The sequence below is a fragment of the Castanea sativa genome, chromosome 5 (genome assembly GCF_040712315.1).
Source record: "Castanea sativa cultivar Marrone di Chiusa Pesio chromosome 5, ASM4071231v1".
Lineage (NCBI taxonomy): Eukaryota > Viridiplantae > Streptophyta > Magnoliopsida > Fagales > Fagaceae > Castanea > Castanea sativa.
In genome coordinates this window covers 29,481,267-29,502,585 of record NC_134017.1, presented here as the reverse complement: position 1 = coordinate 29,502,585, position 21,319 = coordinate 29,481,267, and the positions used below count along the sequence as shown (strand labels likewise).

General features: G+C 32.5%; 1 protein-coding gene across 1 annotated transcript; it reads right to left on the bottom strand.

Moving 5' to 3' along the window:
* Positions 1-15,237: 15,237 nt before the first annotated feature.
* On the bottom strand, positions 15,238-15,852 carry LOC142635037 (uncharacterized). Its single transcript, XM_075809255.1, has one exon. The coding sequence runs from the start codon at positions 15,850-15,852 to the stop codon at positions 15,238-15,240; it is 615 nt and encodes a 204-aa protein (XP_075665370.1).
* Between the last annotated feature and the right edge of the window lie 5,467 nt (positions 15,853-21,319).

Below are 21,319 nucleotides of genomic sequence, written 5' to 3'. Positions count from 1 at the left end.
TCAATGCACAGCTCCCAAGTACGTGACTAACCAATTGCGAGGATCCCAGTACGCGACTTCAATCACCAATTAGAGAAGATTGTTGGCTGCAAAGTTCTTTAATTCATCCACACGATGAAGATCAAGAAGATACTTGGTTACAAAACCCTACGGTGCACATTACACAGCAACTTCTTCACAAGAGAGATGAACTAGGGAAAGAACTTTGTCTTCGGTCACAACTTGCTTGAACAAGGATTTCTCAATGCTTGTGCAACTTGTGAACACTTTGACGGCCCTTAAAATAATCCTTTTATATGTCTAGGGTTAGGAGAAAAGAAGGCCTAAAGACACATCCACGGATTCCAAGAAAATCAGATCAGGATTCTGAAATTCGTAATTCTCGACAGATAGAAGTTGTCAAGCACCTGTCGAGAAGTTGTCAAGCCTCGGGGCTGGAACAGCTCTTTAAACCTCGACACATGCTAGCTGTCGAGCTTTAATGAACTTACACTTTTCAGCTTGTTTCTTAGACAAACTTGATGACTTCAACACTTGATCTTGAAACACAGTTTCTTGAACATAAAACACATCCTAAATCTACCCAATTACAAGTAAAGTGCGTTTTGTCAAAGGATTAGTCAATTACATAAAAGAATGACATATGTTCTAAACAAATGAAACACATATGTCCTAACACATTTTATTCAATTATTTTGTTATATTATAATTTTATGTTTTAAATAGTGTTTCTTCTATATATAAATATTTCTTAATTGAAAATTTATACTAGAAATATAGAAACATTGATCTGTATACGAAAAACCTAAAGAAAAAAAAAAGAATTGAAAAATTAATTGAATCTCAAATAGGATATTTTGATAAATTTATTATAAGGAATATAACATGAATTCAATTGAAAAAATCTCACAAATCAATGAGGAAATTAATCAAAAAAGAGTTAGAATATAATAAAATAATTCTACCGAAAGATAACAATGAATATAATCATAATACACACAATATACTATTTGCATCAATATTCTCTCTCTCTCTCTCTCTCCCTTCCCCCCCCCCCCCCCCCCCCCAATATGCATCTAAAAAGTTGATTTACAAATAAAACTAGCACCTTTTTGTATTTTGAATAAAAACATTTAGGATTAAAATTCCTTTACCCCAACAAATGAATTATTTAATAAAAAAGAAAAAGTTGCATAAAAAATCAAAAGGCACAGTGCGTGTACTCACTATTCACCGTACTAACGTTCGGTTCGGCCTATCGTATTGTCCATCTGTGGGCCCTAAAGTTTTTAGAATTGTAAGGTGAATACACACACATTAAGAACCAGAATGGAAGTTTGGGCCATATGTTATTCAATATAGGCCTGAGCGAGGTGATACAAATCCTAAAATCATTTTTATTTTTTTGGGGCTGGCTTAATTTATGGGCCAGTTAAAAAGGCGAAGTGAGAAAGAAAGAAACAACATGCCCCAAACTCCAAAGGAAAAGCAATAACATATCCTGTTCTCATCAATCCTTTTTGACTACTTGACGCATTTCTGATTTCTACTTTCTCTTTCTCTTTAGCCTATAAATTCATTGGTTGTACTTTGTAGATAATTATACTCATATTTTTATTTATTTAAATAATTCAAATAAAAGATGTAATATTTCCTTATACAACAAAAAAATTACATAATTTATGTCGCAACCCAGCTTATAATGAGTTGTAAGTAGTGGAGGTGTGGACTCATATAGACTCATCATTTTTACTCCACTACTCACAACTAGTCACGTGGCAAGTTATTTTATTTTTTATGGTCTTAACATTTTTTTTGGTTATAAGAAAAAAAAATTGAAAAAACTTGAAATAATATTTAACTCTTACCATTTTTATCTATCAAAAAACTCTAATGTATATATTTCATGATCACACTTCGCAATGTTTGGTTTGATATAATGTTACATTATTATAATTTTACATTAATATAATGCCACTATAAGAATACAACATTACATTATTTAAAAAAATGATGTGATATATTTTATAATTTTAAATTATAGTAATGTGAGAAAAATAAAATAAACCAAAAATTTTAATGTTACATTATCGTAATATACATCACATCAATTTCACGTCACAACTATCCAAATGCTCATTTCAAGCATAATTTGGGTAGAAGCTTTCATGGTTACACTAAAAGTACATCCATTGAGAGAACTTGTAATTATCAACTAAAACATCTTAATGCTAACATTAATCTGGAAATAATTAGGTTCTTCCGCCGATGATAAACTCCCTTGGGATGCTAGAGTTTCTATTTTGATTGATGCTCAAGCACGACAGTGGAGTGCAGAGTTGGTTGATGGTGTGTTTGTCCCTGAAGAAGCTGAAATTATTAAAAAAATTCCGTTAGCCTGTGCAGTTTCCGACGATATTCTGTTCTGGCCATGGTCACAAGATGGGAAGTATAGTTACGTTGTAAATCGGAATATCGTTTCGTAAAGGAAGAAGCTGATTTGGGCTCTGTTTTACAATCACCTTGGCTGGATTCACGGCTTTGGAAGGGCGTTTGGTCTGTTCAATCTCCAAAGAAAGTTAAAAACTTCCTCCGGAGAGCTTGCCCAAATGGGTTGCCCACCAAAACCAACTTGGTCCGAAGAACTATCAAATCATTAATGATCTCGCATGTGACCTTTGCCATGTTGCTTCGGAAACTCCCATCCATGCTTTGTGGTCATGCTCAGAGCTTGACACGGTCTGGCCTGATGCGGCTCTATGGAATTTTCGTCGTCAAGAACAGTTTCTGGACTTCAAAGAATTGTTGTCTTGGTTTTTGAATAATGGAAAGAATGCTGAACTTTTTGCCATGACTATTTGGTCGATTTGGGCACACAGGAATCAGGTCCGGCTCTTTCAACCTGTACTTGTGCCCTTCATTAGCTACCTCAGATGCGAAAGATCGATGTGAGGAGTTCTTGACCGTTCAACCCATTCCTCCTGGCCGTCAACCTCGTACTCGTGCTACGTGGTGACCTCCCCCGAGTGATTGGATGAAGATCAATTTTGATGGTGCTATTTTTTCTGCAAAAAATAAATCTGGGCTTAGGATTGTGATTCGTGACAGTACTAGTTTGGTGATTGCATCATGCTTCCAGCTTCTGCTACAAGCTTATCTGGCTAGCGAGGATGAAGCTTTGGCTGCTGCGAAGGCCCTTACTTTTGCCAAGGAGGTTGGTGTTTCGAAAGTAATTTTGGAGGTGATTCGGCGATGCTTATGAAGGCTTTGGTTTGTGACGATGTCTCTATGGCTTCGTATGGATCTTTGGATGAAGATGTTATGTTAAATTCTAAGTATTTTTCTCAATTACATTAATCTTATGTAAAAAAAAAAAATAATAAAGTGGCTCATTATTTAGCTAAACATATTATTACTGTTTCGAATTTGACTTTGTGAATAAAGGACGTCCGCCACAATTTATTTTTGTACTTGGGATTGATTTAGTAGGCTTTTCTTAATATATATTCTATGTTTTTCTCTTCAAAAAAGGAAAAAAGAAATTATCATGTGAATTAAATGGATATCCTTTTTATAAATTTACGAATTATCACTTTATCAGTTATATTTAAACCGATTTGAGGATCATAAGCACTAATAATATCGCTTCACAGCAATTGCCATGCAACATTTTATTTTTCAAGTTGATCTCTCATATATAAGGTTATACATTAAAGTAAAAATAATCATTTGCTCAATAAACCATTGTTCATTATTACTTTTTTGCACAAACGGACTACGTACGTAGAAGCAATAATTATATTAGTTTATATATTTTGTAAGAAAAATGCTAGAAGTGTAATCCATTTTACTCTGAAAATGTTTGCCTATTAACATGACGATAACATATTTTGTATTTATAAATTGACACATCTATTTATAAAATTCATATAACATCACTCATTGTCTCTAAAATCAACTAAGAATGAGATCTCCATGTATTGCAATATGCAAAAAAGTGAAAACCTTAAAAACATCAAATCCTCTAGCTAGCTCATTGCTATACGTTTCCCAAATCCCTTTCCAGTTTTTTTTTTTTTTTTTTTTTTTTTTTTTTTAAGAATAAATATCTGATTCTCAAATTTTTTTAAAAGTTAAAGATAAATATCAGATTTTTTATTTTATTTTTAGTTTTACACTTTTACTTCCATTCTACTAGTATCAAATTTAATCCAAAAAACCTATTAAAAAACCATCACAAATTCACATTCATCAAATTTTTCTCTCTCTATCTTTTCTTTTCATGTTCACAGTTTCTCCGCTGGTAAAAAAGAACGAACAAGTAAACCTGAAAAATCACCGACTTGGCTCGTGGGATTTCGGCTGCCATTGTATTTCGCTACGGACACCCAATCTGTAAGTCTCTTCAATCCATAAAATGCCAAAAATCGCTGCTCCGATCAACTACACGTTTTATTTATTATTATTTTTTTTTTGGAAAACCTAAACTGATTAATGTTTATTTAATTTTTTTTTATTCAAGCTTATATTAGTGCTCCAATTAATCTCGTATTATTGATAAAACAATAATGCTATCTATAACTATAAGGTGTGTTTGTGAATGTTTTTTTTTTAAACTTAATTTTAACGATAGTTCTTCCTCAAAAAAAAAAAAATGATGATAGTGTACATAATAATAGCTTCTTATTTACATGATTTTAGTAATTTGCCCATTTTTATTGAATTGCTGCATTCACATCAATTTGACTATAATAATATAACCCTCTAAATTTGGCCAATGAATCCAAAAAACAAACACCCACGCATTAACTCATGCAATCATTATGCAAAATACGATTTTATAATAGTATTTGTCCAGATATATATATAGGAGGCACCGTAGTTTCTGCAATGTAATTTTTTATGTTTTTTCAGAGCTTTGAGAGCGAAAAAAGAGTATGAACGTTGGTTGTGTGTGTAAAAGTAAAAAAAGAGAAATAATTAAATATAATAATAAAAGTTGATATTTTAATAAAAAATAAAATATAGAATAAACATTTACTCATTGAGATGTGAGTTTTTTGAAAAATAGAAAAAATATATATTCTTTTCTAAAATACACATTAATTTTTTTTGCTTAAGATGATACATCTTACAACTGTTGAGTTCGCTTGTCAAGCATGATAGATAAACTAATCTTAATTAGATGCATTATTATTTATTAGGAGAAATACTGTAAAAATACGGAACTGCTATAACCTGCTAGTGCTAGGTACTCTCTCTCTCAGAACCAAAATCTAAAAAATCATCACCTATTGTTCCATCGTCAAAATCAGGCGTCATAAGCAGACCACCAAGTACGAAGTCCCAAACACAAGTACTTTAAAGCCCACCAACTATGTCACAATCATATGATAACCCAATGAACTTTGGGCTACCATCACCGTTTACCCTGTCTACTACTAACCCAAATGCAACCACCATCAAGGCATCACCACTAGTTTAGATTTTTCATCCGCCATTGATCCCATCTTTCCTCGTGAATTTGAGCCAGAGCTTTCTGAAGACGACCCATGTTATCTGGGTTATCTGGATTCCTTGCTGCTTGCGTCTGTTCCTGATTCACTTTCTAATTTTCAGCTGGACAGGGGATTTGGTTTTTTTGAAAGACCTCGTTCCTTAACAAATGTATCTTCTGCTTATCTGAAGTCAACAACAAGCGCTCTCCTATGAAGTCCACAATGTCACGAGAAAAGCATAATAAATCTGTGGTGGATATGCATAATAGTTTACTTGTGGATGTGGATGATGATAATACTAATGCAAATGAGAAAGGGACATGGCAGATGTGGTAGTCTTCTCCGTCGGTTTAGTAGGTGGGCTTTTAATCAGGCAAGATTATGTGCAAGAAAAATATGGCTTCTTCACTGTTTACAAATGAGGACCATGTCCTATCTGTCATTCTTTCTCTGGATAATATATATATTATTTGATTATGAACAGAATGGTGAGCCATGCAGCCCTGAAACTTGTTCAGGTGATACTCGCCACTGGTTACAGAAAGGTTTCTTTTCACCATTCTTTGTAAGTGAAAATTTTGCTCCCAAGGCGAAACCCAGAATGATATGATTTATGGTAGAACCAAAACCCAAGCAACCCGACCCGAGCATAGAACCAAAAACTTCTGGCGATATTCAAAGTTTTTCGATGAAAACATAGAAAAACCGGCGATATTTAGAGTTCTCGCAAAAACTTACTTGAAACCCATCAGAGCGGACGAGATACGGCAAGATCTCGTCAAGATCTAGTCCAAATCCGACGAGATTCGGCGAGATCTTGTTGAGATCCAGCGAGATCTAGTCGTGATTTGGCCAGATCTCGGCGAATCCGGCCAAAATGACATCACTGCCTCACCGGCGATGAAACCCAAAACCCGAAACCCGACACGACCTGAACTGATCGATCCGACTAGCATTTTGGGTCGGTTTCGGGCTGCATTTTCACCCACCCGACAGCTTCGGATTGAGTCTGGGTCAAGCACAAACCCGACCCGGCCCTACCCATGGACACCCCTAACTAAATTCATATCTTTTGCGAATTCTCTGACAAGTAGTGGCAAACCAAAACAGTTTTGAAATTTAGGCTACAGACCTAGGCCTTCATAGTTTTGCCATTACCTTTGGAGTTTGGAGTGAGATGCGCACATGGATCTAGCAAACCTTTTTATAAAGGAATAGGCGAACAACCATACAAATCGAACAAATAGACCAACCTTCTTGGTTTTGGTACTCTTGGATATTTGATTCAATCTTATAAACAAACTCTAGATGTTTGGATGGGCTTTCTCTCACACTCTGCCAGTAAGTGAGGCAATATAAAAGCTTTTTTTTTTTTTTTAATAGTTTGGTTTGGGTGGAACATCTTTCATCCACACAGTAAAATCTAAGATATGTGAAGCAAACATGCTACAAACTCTTGAAAGACATTATCAACCCAAAAAAACGATCTTCCGAAGAAAAAGCGACAACATACATGGTTCTCATTTAGGAATGGTTACAAATTAGGTATAGGGTGGGTATCTTTATCCCTATCACTGGGACCAGCACCTGCCCCATTGACTAAAAGGGAGCCTTCTTTCAATAGCAGCTCTATGAATTTTTTTTAGAGTGCTCGCTAAGAAATTTAAATTATATAAAATTTAATAAAATAATAACTTGAATATTTGCTACAATTGTGAGTTGAGTCACTAAGAAGAGTAAAATTGTTGTGATTGCAAAGCTAAAAAGAATATAACTGTCGTTACCATCAAATAGAACTGACAATCACAATATTTTTCTTGGTACCATTTTAAGTAAAAAATAAAATTAGAGATTATTTTTATTGAACAGGGTGAACGAGCTACAAATTTGAATGTTCAGCAATTTTTATATTTTTGTTTTATAGTAGGATTTTTGTTGAATAATTAAATCACTTGTTATGTGGTTTTATCTTGTTTTTGTTTGGTTTATGTTTATTGTTATTTGAGCTAATATTTATTGTTGTTATTTAAGTTTTTTTTTCTTTTTTTTTAATTTTATAAAAAGGATTAAGGATTATGTTTGGCAGGTAAAATTAATTTTGGAGTAATACTACGTCCACAATATTTTTACAATAAATCTTATGCAAAAATGATGTAGGACACAATTTATTGTTTAATTATTGTAATTTATTAATTTTGGTATTTTTATGTAAAAAACGTTATTTTAGGTTTAGGTGATTTATTTCCTTGTTTTTAGGTGCATTTAATACTTTTTAGGTCAAATTTGATTCTAGATATGGTAAGGTATCAATTAGGAGTTATTTTAGAATATATTTTCTTGTCTGTCAAGTTTTATGGAGCCCTTAAATAGGCCCTTAAGTCTGTAAACGTTTTTCATATAATATTATTGAATAGAAATCAGAAAATGTGAGGCTTTGCTCTCTTTTGGTTCTTCAAGAACTGTGAACTTATCAAGGATTCTTCCTTGTGGCGTTCAAACTTTATACCTTTGGTTCGTGATTCTTTATAATCATTGGGTCAAGGTCAACTTATACCTTTGGTTCGCGTTTCAATTATAAACGTTGGGTCAGGGTTTCTATCAAAAATCTGAATTTTAGCTTTCTTGGGCAAGTATTCCAATATTTTTGTTGGGTCTCAAAGCGTGTCGATTGAGGTTCGCATCATTTGGTATCAAAGCACAGGTTCTAAAATCAGTTTTCTATCATTTTATCTTTTATTTCCTGTTATCATCCAAAAAAAAAAAGTGAAAAAAAAAAGAAAAAAACTTGAAAAAAAAAAAAGAGATGGTAATTATTGAGAACATTGTGGAGGATTCAATTGAGGTTAAATATGAGGATGAGTCCACAACTCACAATCCTCTAGTTTCAGTTGATTTCATGAAGATGACTATACAATATGTTGATTTTCTTGGAGTAGAAAATTTTAATTTTATTATCAACCCTTTGTTGATTGATGTTGCAAATAAATTGAAAGTAGATGAGAAGAAATTTTCTGCTACACGTTATGAAGGATTGAAGTTTCACAACCGCATCAAGTGATTAAAGCATTCAAAGTATTTGTTTATTTGGAGCGGAAGATTTCAGATTTCAAAGCTGAACTTGAGGACGAGTTTGTTTCAAGTGGAAGGGTCTAATGTAGGACACAATTTATTGTTTAATTATTGTAATTTATTAATTTTGGTATTTTTATGTAAAAAACGTTATTTTAGGTTTAGGTGATTTATTTCCTTGTTTTTAGGTGCATTTAATGCTTTTTAGGTCAAATTTGATTCTAGATATAGTAAGGTATCAATTAGGAGTTATTTTAGAATATATTTTCTTGTCTGTCAAGTTTTATGGAGCCCTTAAATAGGCCCTTAAGTCTGTAAACGTTTTTCATATAATATTATTGAATAGAAATCAGAAAAGGTGAGGCTTTGCTCTCTTTTGGTTCTTCAAAAACTGTGAACTTATCAAGGATTCTTCCTTGTGGCGTTCAAACTTTATACCTTTGGTTCGTGATTCTTTATAATCATTGGGTCAAGGTCAACTTATACCTTTGGTTCGCGTTTCAATTATAAACGTTGGGTCAGGGTTTCTATCAAAAATTTGAATTTTAGCTTTCTTGGGCAAGTATTCCAATATTTTTGTTGGGTCTCAAAGCATGTCGATTGAGGTTCGCATCAAAAAAGTTGTTATTAATGGGTAAAAAAAAAAAAATATCAGTATTGTGCCCAAATTAGAATTAGTAATAGCTTGTTATATTAGATTTGTTGTAAAATTATTATAAAAATGATGTGAATGCATTATTTTTAATTTTGTTAAACCCAAATTTTTATAATTCTCAAGTCAGGGTGTTCAACATTTTTATTATAATGATCACAATGAATTAGTTTAACATATAATTTTTTTTTTTGCAAGTATATATATGCAATTTTTTGCAAGTCAGGTGGTCTTGTGACCACCTTGACTTACATGTAGAGCCACCAGTGGCTTTTCTTCGCCACCTTCCCTGCCCTTATAGGATCCCATGGGGACCATCTCGTCCCTACCATTTTTATTTGTATTTTTTATAAATATAGTTGGTTTTCTTGAAGCCTAAATGCCCTAAACTAGGACCCAATTTTGAAATCCAGCCCATATTTTTTCATTCCAAACAAATGAAAAATATAAAAATCCAACCGCTGTTTTTAATCTTCAATAATAAAAGCACATTAACTTCAAACCCAGGTGAGTACAAAGTCAATTTTGATGGCGCCATGTTCAATGAATGTGCTGAAGTGGGTGTGGGTGTGGTGGTTCATGATTCAAGAGGTTTAGTGGTGGTGGCGACGTCAGAAAAAATCATTAAACCACATTCTGTGGATTGCTTGGAGTTGCTGGTAGCAAGGCGTGCGGTGATCTTTGCAAAGGAAATTGGGTTACAATAGTCTCACTTCGAAGGTGACTCTGAAATAGTTATCAAAGGGCTGCTAGAAGGTGGTATGTACTTCTCATCTCTTGGGCACCTGTTTAGAGATATTTTATTTCATGTAAGCTCCATGCGGAGTTTTTCTTTCGCTCATATTGTAAGGTAAAGCAATGCGGTAGTCCATGCTTTAGCCTAAAGAGCAAGGTTATCTTTTCCTTTTTCTACTTGGATAGAGTCTATTCTGTCGGACATTCACGGTTTTGTAGATCCTGACTTTCATATTTTGATCAATCAATAATATCAGTACGCTATCTTTCCTCTCAAAAAAAAAAAAAAAAAAAACTTAAAAATCATAAACATGAACAACACAACAAGTAGATTAGTTCAACATAAACTTTCATTTAGGAGAGAAAAAAAAACATAAACTAAGTTCACAATAATTAGTAGATTCCAGTTAGTTCAATTAGTAAAATTTCTGATGGTTGAATAGGAGATTTGAAGTTAAATCTTCGCCTATACTAAAAACCAATTAGTGTCTTAGTCTGATGATAAAAAGTTATTATCAAGAACAGACGATATAAGTTGAAACTATCTCTAAAAGAAAATAAATTGAGTACAAATGAAAAACATAAAATAAACAATATTTCTTAAGAAGATAAAAAGACTAGTACCTTAGAATTTTAGAGAAAATAAGATATACACTAGGAATATTCAAAGTGAGTATTTTTTTAAAGAATTCTAAGTGAAAGTAATAACTGCAAATGTCAACCGTTAGAAAAAAAAAATAATACTGGTAACAAAGTTTGTCCGTGACATTACTTAATTGAACAGGGTAGATTTATATAGCCAGGCTTATTGATTTGAAAATTAGACATGATGAAGCCACATGTTTAAAAAAGATAGAATCTTTATCCAAGCCACATTGCTATGTCCTAGATTTGCCAAAGCACATCCATGCAGATGTCTCCTCTCCTGAAACATGGATGCATTGCATTACATTGACTATCATTTTGTTCTTTTGCCCTTTTCTGGTTCAGGGAACAATAACCAAGAATTATCATTGCTATTATTGGCGACAGGCCATTTATTTATACAAGTATATATTTCAAGAGAACATTGAGGGGGATGTATATGCATAGACACTAGCTGTCATGGCTATGTAGCCATTTCATTTTTGGATTATTTGGTCTAATTTTAGTCTTCGATCTAGAAGGGAACCCAAACTTAGACAATGTAAAATGCATTTTTATTTGAACTAAAAAACTAATAAAAGAGAGGCTATTTGGTAAGAAAATTCTAGTAACGTTGTTATTGTTTTGTGGAAATATGTGTGAGTGAAAAAGTGTGTGATAATATGTATAATATTGTTTAACATTGAAAACTGTTGTTTAAACAACAGTAACAAACACCCCCTAAAGGTTTGTTTGGTACTGTTGTTTAAACAACATTTTTCATTGTTTAAATACCATAACATGTATTTTCACAACACTTTTTCATCCACACATATTTCCACAACACTTAAACAACGTTACTAGAAATCTCTTACCAAACAGACTCTAAGTTACACTCAATGAAGATAAAACACAAGGTACTTAAAATTAAAATTGATGATGCACGAAAATAGGTTGGAATGCTTTGAGCTATGGTGATGGTTGTAGGTCTTAAAAAGAAAGAAATAACTGTTAAGGGTGACTAGTGTAACCTGGCCAAGGACCCTCTGACGGTTAAGTTAGTTTTCCCTTTAGAACACAAGGATAGGAAATAGTGAATGGTGAAAAACTTACTTCGGGTGAATGAGACATGCTCCTTTTATAGGGAGTTTGAAGTAAGTCTACTTATTCGGATCCACCACCATCATGGGTGATGTGAGTAGTTAATTGAGAAAATGAGTAAATGGGGTATGTGAAGCAGATTACGAGGAATTTCCTCCACAGTTCAAGAGTAGCACATCTTGGTCAGATCATAAGAAACTTTATGAGAAGTTCTTGTAGGACTCACCAAGTGTCATCTGGTCATCCATGCCTTTGTGATATGGACGACTATCCTGGAACTAGATGATCTTATTGTAAAGGGACGTGTATTGTTCCTACACACAATGCTATTGTTGTTCTCTTCTTAGGGCTTCTTGGATGTGATCAAGTTATGGACATGGTGACCGTGGATGACTACCATGGACAAACATTCTAAAGTTGGGTACCTATCAACAATCATTCCATAGATAACATGGGGCACAATTTCTTTTACCATACTAATCTGCAAATGCATATGAAAGATATGCATATATTATAATAGAGATAAATTTATTACAGGGTATGAGAAATTATTACATAATTCAGGATTCAAAGGTCAGGATGTTGACCTTGTAGTCCCAATCAATAAAAACATGCCACAAATGACAATTAAAATTGTTTTCATCAACTTACCTGCCAGCTCAGCACAATATTTGTTGTTTTGCTAATGTTTGTTAATGCTGGAAGGCAGATTCAAATTTTTTAGGATGGCGGGACATGAAGCTCCTAGGCTGCAAAGGGTTTTAAAATTTTTGGGCCAACATCAATAATTAGATAAAATAAGTGAGAGAATGGTAAAACTATCCTAGGGTTTTAACGAGTCTAAATCTTCTGTCTCACTTTTCCTGCTCCACTCTATACTCCACCAATAAAAACTTGCCACGTGTTCACATAATTAATTAAATACTACTATTAATTAATAACGGTAGCATTAATAAGTCAATAATGATAGTATTTAATTAATTAGGTGAACACGTGGCAAGTTTTTATTGGTGGAGTATAGAGTGGAGCAGGAAAAGTGGGACAGAAGATTTGGACTCGGTTTTAACATCCTAGGGTTCTCAACTTCTCATAGATAACAAATGTCCAGCTTCATTAGTGTGCTAGTGCAGAAAAAACAAAAGGGAAGCTCCGAATGAGACAAGAAAAATTGTCACACTTTCTTTTTTCTTCAACAACCAAGTAAAGTTATGGAAGAATTGGACTTTCAAAGTAATAAAGGTATTTTTTCTTCTACTTTAAATTAGTGATGGCAATTTACTAAATTAGGTGGTGCATAGTTCACATGAATCATATGCTTTATACAATGATTATGCATTATGAATATTTGAAAAGGAAAGTCTAGATATTATAATGGGACAAAGAACATAAAACAACATGAATTTATATGTTCTAATGAGGTTTTTAAACTAGATGAAGATTTGTGAAGAGAAATATTCAAAAAGACTAGATACTAAAACCGGTTGTAAAGTAATTGTTTGTTTCACAGTTGAAAATGGTGTTTGGGGTTTAGTATAATTAATCCAAAGCATATTCATGAACTTACGTTGCCATCAGAGAGACATTTGTTAAGATATGATCATCATATTTCAAAACCTAAAACAGATATAATTGATTCCATGGTAAATGCAATTCTTTTATGATATAAGAGTCTAGATTCTGCTATGCCAGCATTCCACATTCCACTAGCAATACTCTTAAAATAATATAATAATATTATAAACAAAATAATTAAGATTATTGTTAGTGGAATGCTGACATGATAAAATCTAGACCATTAAATCATTAAAAATGGTTAAGATTTAAAAAAAAAAAAAAAAATCTATTTAATAAAGTACTCTAAGAAATCTAAAGGATCTGAATTCATGTTAGGACCTAAGATTTTCACGAGTGTTGATATGACTTGTTGTAAATTGTACAAACATGTCTTTTATTTGAATTTACCATTAACATTATTTTTATTATATATACCAATTACAATATACTATGTTAGAAAATTTGAAAAATGTTTTACTTTTATCCCTAAACTTATTGAAAGAAACAACTTATTGAAAGGAACGACATTCAAAGATCAATCGAATCGACATTTTTATTATGTAATTATAGGAGAAGTATTAGTCTCAATTTTAACCTTACGAGTGATTCTAAAAAAAAAAAAAAAAACCTTACGAGTAATATGGCAACTAGTTTGATAAGTAATTAATTCATTACTAAAAATTATATTGCTCGAACTAAGGTTTTATTCTATTAAGTGTGAATTCCTTTACTTGTCATATTTTACTATTTTATATTTGTAAGTTAGAGTCCTTTTGTTTGAGTGAGGCAATTTTAATCCACCCAAGTAAAATTCTTAAAATTTGGTAAACGGCAAGTCGGCAACTGTATTTTTGTCCAACTTATTTTTTAATCCCAAACCACTGAAATAAGTTATCCCAATCTATGGGCCGATGGGCATGAAGCATGAACTTATTTATTCAATGCAAAGTTCTGACAAAGACCACCAACTGAAAATAGGAAAAATTAAACAATTGTGAAATTGATACATATTACTTCGACTTAATAATCAGAAGGAGGAATAAAAAAATAATAATAATAATAATAATAATCAAAAGGAAATGCATGTTATTCTCATAAAAAAAAAGGAAATACATTTTGGTTTATTTTCACTTAGATTTTAGGGGATATATACTTAGATTTTAGGGGATATATATGGTAGAAAAGAGGGTTATGTCCATAACATTTTTATAATAAATTATTAGTGATTAATTATTATTAGTTCAAATTTGAACTTTTAATACTAAGATTTTTATTTTTTTATTTTATAAGATTATAGCATCATTCTAAATGCATTAAAACATATATTTTAAAATCATGCTAACGAGTGCTCTTAATTTTTTCATAAAAACTTTCTTTAAATAAATTATTAATCACTGTTTTAAGAGCATCAGTTAGCATTTTTGTTTTTGTTTTTGTTTTTCTTTTGCCCTGGTTTGGCCTTCGTGGTTATATTATATATGGTTAGAAAAAATTTATCCAATCATTACTACTAAGTCCAATAGTTTCTCTTCAATTTTGTTGTCCATTATCTTGGAGTGGTCAAGTCGAATCATCCAAATTTATCTTCAACACCACCCTCGCAAAATCATAAATCTAGATTTCGATTCACGACAAATCTCAACAATCACAAATTCAATTCTCCCACAAAATTCCAAACCCATGCACCGAGCCACTCAAAGTTTCAAGTTTTTACCAATTCCCAATATCCAACAATTAAAAAATTAATTAATAATAGTATAAAAAAAAACCCCCTCTAATAAAACTAAAAAAAAATAATTCCACTAAGAAAAGAATATTAAAAGAGTATCTCTGTATTTTACAAATTAATCCTGCGCCTTTTCTCAAAAAAAGAAAAAGAAAAAGAAAAAGAAAAAAACCTAATCCTGCAAAAATTTTCAAAATATGAATTGTCAACGAGTGAGACTGAGTTAACTCAGCGAGAAAAATCTTCAAAAAAAAGTAAAGAATTCTCAGGAAAAGAATTCAAGAATCATGATGATTAGCTTGGGCTTGGGCTTGGGCTTTGGACATGATTGAGAGGCGACTGGGCCTGGGCTGAAAAGCAGTACGGCGACGCTGTTGATGCGAAGAAGGCCTAATGAGAGCCGACAACGCCCGCTTCACTAGATCACCGCCTTCCACCGCTCCTATCCTCACCAACGAGTTCGTCATCGCCGACCTCCTAAAATTCAAACCATACGACGCCGTTCTCTGCCCACTGCCACGTGTACTCGAAGTAGAAGTAGAAGTAGAAGAAGCCGAAGCCTTGTGTAGAGAGCACCGGAACGAGCCAGGGTGCGTCGTAGGAGAACACGAGCACGTCTTCCTTTGAAAATTGCGAACAACGCGGTTATGAGACGATGACGACACCGTATTGTTGTTGATCTTTTTGCTGCTTTCTTGTTTGGTTACGGAGATTGACGAACGGCCGGGAGAGCTGGGCCGCTGGTCGATGGAGAACCGTACGGACGGCGACGGAGAGCAAGAGCGGCGCGTGAAGAACGTGGGTGACTTAGACGCGAAGGTAGAAGTCGTGGAGGAAGCAAATGGTTTGTGGAAATCGTGCGCGTTGGATTTGTTTCTTGGAGCCGAAGCCATTACCAGAGAGAGAGAGTGAGACTTTTGATTTTGTTTTGTTGGGGAAAGCGGCAGAGAGAGAGAGAGACTGTGTGTGTTGTGTTGGCGTGTGACGTTTTGGGCAAACCTAGAGAAATTCAAGGAGGGTATTTATAAGGGAGAGAGTGGTCTATTTGTAATTTAGCTGTGGTTTTGAGGGGGGTTTTATATGTAATAAGTGTAGCGGCCCGTTGGTTTAGTGAGAGAAACCGGAGGTGGGAAAGTGGGATGGGTGGGTTAGAGTGGGTTTGTTTGTCACTTTCGGAGAGGAAAGCTATGGGCTGATGATTGGGAATTTCAACTCTCTCTCTGTGTGCCTGTGTGTGTGTGTATATATGCTTTTAATTTTGGATTACTTTTTATGCAAGCACCCATGTCTATAGGCAGGCAGGATTTTTGATTTTGAAGTTCGACCATGTTATCTTAATAATTACTTTAAATATAAAACTTAGTTACAATTCTTAAAAACTTAGGTACAATATTTAAGTGTTATTCCTTAAATTTCTTGCTTAAGAGAAGAACCTAAATATCAATACTTAAGAGCACTTGTAGCTCAATCAAAACACAAAAATCAGCTATACAACAGTGGAACTAAAGGTTTTTTTTTTTTTTTTTTTTATTTTACCTTCAGTGCACAGCTATTTATGGTTGTGCATTGTAACTGAGAGCTAATATATATATATATATATATATATATATATATATATATATATATATATTCTCATTTCCTATTAAAATATTATTTATTTTTTTTTTTCTTCCTTTTTTCCTTTTCTCTATCGTTCAAAACTCTCAACTCTCAACTCTCACCTCTCTCTCACTACTGCTAGCCCACCCCCATGCTGCCGACCCACGCCATCGGCTCACACGGCCGACCCACTCCTCCAACCCATCTTGCCCTTACTTGGTTTTATTTTATTTTTTTTTCTTACGGTGGGCTATGGTGTGGTGGTGGTGGTGGTTGTGGTTGTGTGGGTAGATCGGCGTCGGTGGTTGGCTAGTTCATCGACATCAATGGGCTATGGTGTGGTTGAATAGTCGGCGTCGGTTGGGTTCATTAGTGTCAGTGGGTTGTGGTGTGGTTGGTGTGCTGTGGTGGGTTAGTGTGGTTTGTGAATGGGTCGCTGGATTCAATACGGTGTCTATATGGGTGGGTTTGTGGGTAGATCGATGTGTTCGTGGTGGTGGCTCTAGTGGTGGTGGGTGTGGGTGTTGCCTGGTGGGTTTGGTGGGTGTGGGCTTGCTTGGTTTTTTTTTTCTTTGTTGTGGTGGTGGTGGTGGTGGTGGTTGTGTGTGTGGCTGTGATGGTTGTGTGTAGTAGATATATTATTTTATTATAGTGGATATATTATTTTATTGTAGTAGATATCTTATTTTATTGTAATATTTATATTATTTTATTGTGTTAAAAGCTAAAATAGATTCACTTCTGCAGCATGTGTATAGGTAAAATAAATAAAGTAATTTTTTGTGATTCCAAATAGCTAAATTTTTAGCTTCACTTCTGTGAATGCTCTAAGTATTACCTAAGTTTTGCCCTTAATTTAAAAGTGATACGTCAATAGTTTCTAAGTGGTAAGTAAGTTGTTATTAGTTGTAACTAATGTGTAACCACGTGCATATGTATAAGTACAATTAAAAATAATCATAATTATACGATTCAAATTATATATTTTTTTGAGAAGATGTTCAAATTATAAGTTGTAACTAATGTGTTACCATGTGCATATGCATAAGTACAATTAAAAATAATCATAATTATACGATTCAAATTATATATATTTTTGAGAAGATGTTCAGATTATACATGATATTAGCTTACACATTTATTAAACTATACATTTCTAAAATATGTAATGGTTTCTCATATTATATATATTAGTTTGTAACATGTGCTACTATACAAGAATGGTTAGTTGTAGTAACGCTATTGGTCAATACTTTTTTTTTTTGGGTTTATCACACAGATGATAGAATTAGATAAAACAATAAAAAAAAATATTGCATTTTATTATTTAAGTGATGTTATTGGTTTTTTTTTTTTTTGGTTTATCATACAAAGAATAGCTTTAGATAAAATAATGAATAAAAAAAGAGAATATTGCATTTTATTATTTAAGTGATGCTACAATAAAAAAAAGAAGAGAAGAGAATATTGCATTAGATTATTTAAAATATATAAAAGGACATTAATATATTGTGGCTTAAGCATTTAAGCGTTGCGTTTAAGAAAAGAAGTTCAACATTTGTTTTTTTAAAATCTGAACTTGAAGACTCGAAAGACACATCTTTTTGCGCTTTATTCTATATTTTTTGAAATCACATTTATATAAGACATTTGAAATTTAAAACCATATTATAGTAAAATCGGTATTGTACACTATAAATAACCTGAAAATTTTAGCAAGGGGGAGATTCTTTCCAAACTTAAAATTTAAAAGTTTGGGGGAGTGTAGATATGGAGCTCTAATATGGATTTAGGAACTGATTTATGTGGGAAAACAAATCATGCCAGAGGAGCACATATTTATGAATTCTATCAAACAACTTGTGAGAAGCCAATAACAAATACGGAAAAGACTTCCAGTTTGAATTCATTCAAACTTATCTTGATTTGCCCTCATTTGAAACAAACTTTCTAACAAAGAATGTCTGAAATCACTAAAATGAGTTGCACCATCGACAACATAGGCTATATATTGATTAGTATCTTAGGCATTGCAAAGGTAATCAGTGCTTTTATTTCAAAAACTTAGTAGTCTCAATTTTCAAAAGGGGGAAAACACTAATCAATCTAATGCCTTCGATAGGTAATTTGGCTAGTTGTTTATTTTTATCATTTTAAATTATTGTTGCGCTAGTTCTTGCTTGAATTATATTGATTAGTTTTTTTTTTAAGAAAAAAATCTGGCTAAAATATGCAAATCAGAACCAATTCAAACACAAATACACCAAATGGACAAAGACTAATACGAATTATGAGGTAAATAGAAGGGAAATCAAGCTATCCTTACCTATTAGTTTGTTCTAGCAACTCTTCTTGAAGATTAGATCCAGCAATTCAACAATTTTTTTTTTAGAACAATTCAACAAAATTTAGATCCACAGAAATTTGTGTAAACCAAACAACCATACTAAGTAAATAACTCGTTAATATGCAGTAACACAGTGTTTAACACAATCTTCACTCTAAACTTCAAATTCAGCTATTAAAATCAGTTTGTGAATAAAAAAGCTGGCTAAAACAAGCAAATCAAAGCCAATTCAAACACAAATACACTAAATGGAAAAAATCTAATATGAAGTATGAGATAAATAGAAGGAAAATCAAACTATCCTAACCTATCAATTTGTTCTAGTAACTCTTCTCGGAGATTACCTAGGCGTTGTAATTGGCAAAGAACTCAACAAATTAGAATTAAGCTTTTAGATTTGACTATTAAAATCAAGGGTGACACTCCCAATGTCATCAAAACAAAAGGCAAAAATGATAAATTAGGTTTACAAATTAGGTATAAAAGACTAAATTATATGAAATAACATTCTTGATAAATTAACTTAAGTAACTAAATAGAATAGACTAAAAATAACATAAGAGAAGGCAAATTTGTTTAATACAGTATAGAATTTGTTGTCATTTAAAAAGTAAAGAAATTTTGGTTTTGAACTCTAGTAGAATAACCTACTAATAATTTAATGAAATTGATTCTTGGAAGACATTTTGGTTTTACTACAAAAGAGACCAAAATATTAATTATAAAGCAATAACATTTGATCTATGTTTGCTAAGGTCTTAAAGGATATTAATTATAAAGCAATAACATTTTATCTAAGTTTGCTAAAGTCTTAAAGGTCTTTATAGATACTCTATGCCAAAGGAATAAAAAAATTACCTTCTCTAAAGGTCATTTGAAGCACTGAAAATTGTGAACCATCAAAAGACTTTTCAACAATAACATCAGCTAAATTAAAGCATTTGATGTCAACTACAGAGTCATCAACACAATCAACATTGTTTTCAGAACTTGTATGAAGCAGCAAAATCAATATCAGCATCTAGCTTCTTCTTCTTCTTCTTTTCTTTATTTTGGAAAGTAATATATATCAACACCCAAATTTAATGCATAAATGTGAATAAATTAATATTAATAAAAGGAAAACATTTGTGCATTATAACAATTTCTGTAAATTTACATTAGTCATAGTTTGGAACCTAATTTGGAATATATTAGAAAGAAGATTATAGTCTTATGAATAAGGACTATCCTAATCATAAATATATAATCCCATTTAAAGGAAGATTTGAAGCATTCTCATGCATTCGGCTGAGATTGGTGAAAGTTTGGTTGCATTTCAATTTTCTTAATATCAATCAAAACATGGTGAGATTGGTCAAAGTTTTGCTTGAGGGAACTTGTATTTCAAAATTTGAAAACCAGTCCATTTATGAAAGATCTTAAGCATTCTCACAAAATAATAACAATAAAGGAAATCACGCTTTTTTTTTTTTTTGCTTTAGAAAAAATTACCTAAAGATTTTGTATGATTCTAAAAGAAACAAATTTCTTCAATAATCAATCAGTGCTCCATACTTAATAATATGGTAGTACCTGAATTCTAAGGAAGGTCTCAAGACCATCAGCATTGCACAGAGAAGACATGGACCATTTATTTACTCTTGCAAGACCACTCTTTATTTTCCTTCCACCTCCATGTATAAAGAATTCTAGAATAAAACAAAATATTAGTACTTTTTCAAATAAATTGTGTATAAAATAAAATAAAGTTGTTCTATTAGCAAAATTAGGAAAAAGATGTTAGCAATGAAAAATAAAGTAACTAACTCCTTTTTTTTTTTTTTTAGTAAAGATAAAGTAACTAATTTGAAAATGGCAACAGATGGCTATCTCCAACAATCACAATCCTAACTCTTGGAAAGATCCAAAAGAAACACCCCCTAACCCCACCCCCAAAAAAATCAAAACCATCTAAATTTCAAACATTTCTTCAAACGTAACCACCACTGATGTAATAATAAGAATAAGAGAAAAGAGGTATTGCCTTCAAAAGAACCATAGTTGTTTTCAATATTATAATCTTAAACAAACCAAGACAAAAACCTTAAGATTAACAACTTTTGTTCTATTAGGACTCATAGCAAACTTGTAGACAACTATAATCAAACACATTGTAGGCAATCTATTAAGAGACTAAACAACACCAAGATGTACTATATACAAATAACAAATAAAACTAAAATTTAGCTCCACAAATTGAACCAAATTTGATTACCAAATAGAGAAGCAAAAGTTCAGGACCAAAGTAATTGAAAAGTATTTTAAAAACATAGCCAAGTTTGGGACAAAGACTTTGAAATACCTTGATGTCATTGTCATTGTTGCTGCTGTTGATGCTTGGATAAGTTATGACTATGGCCCATGACCCATTG

Bases quoted from the DNA above. Each gene is read 5' to 3' on its own strand.
- LOC142635037 (XM_075809255.1), bottom strand. From the start codon at position 15,852: ATGGCTTCGGCTCCAAGAAACAAATCCAACGCGCACGATTTCCACAAA.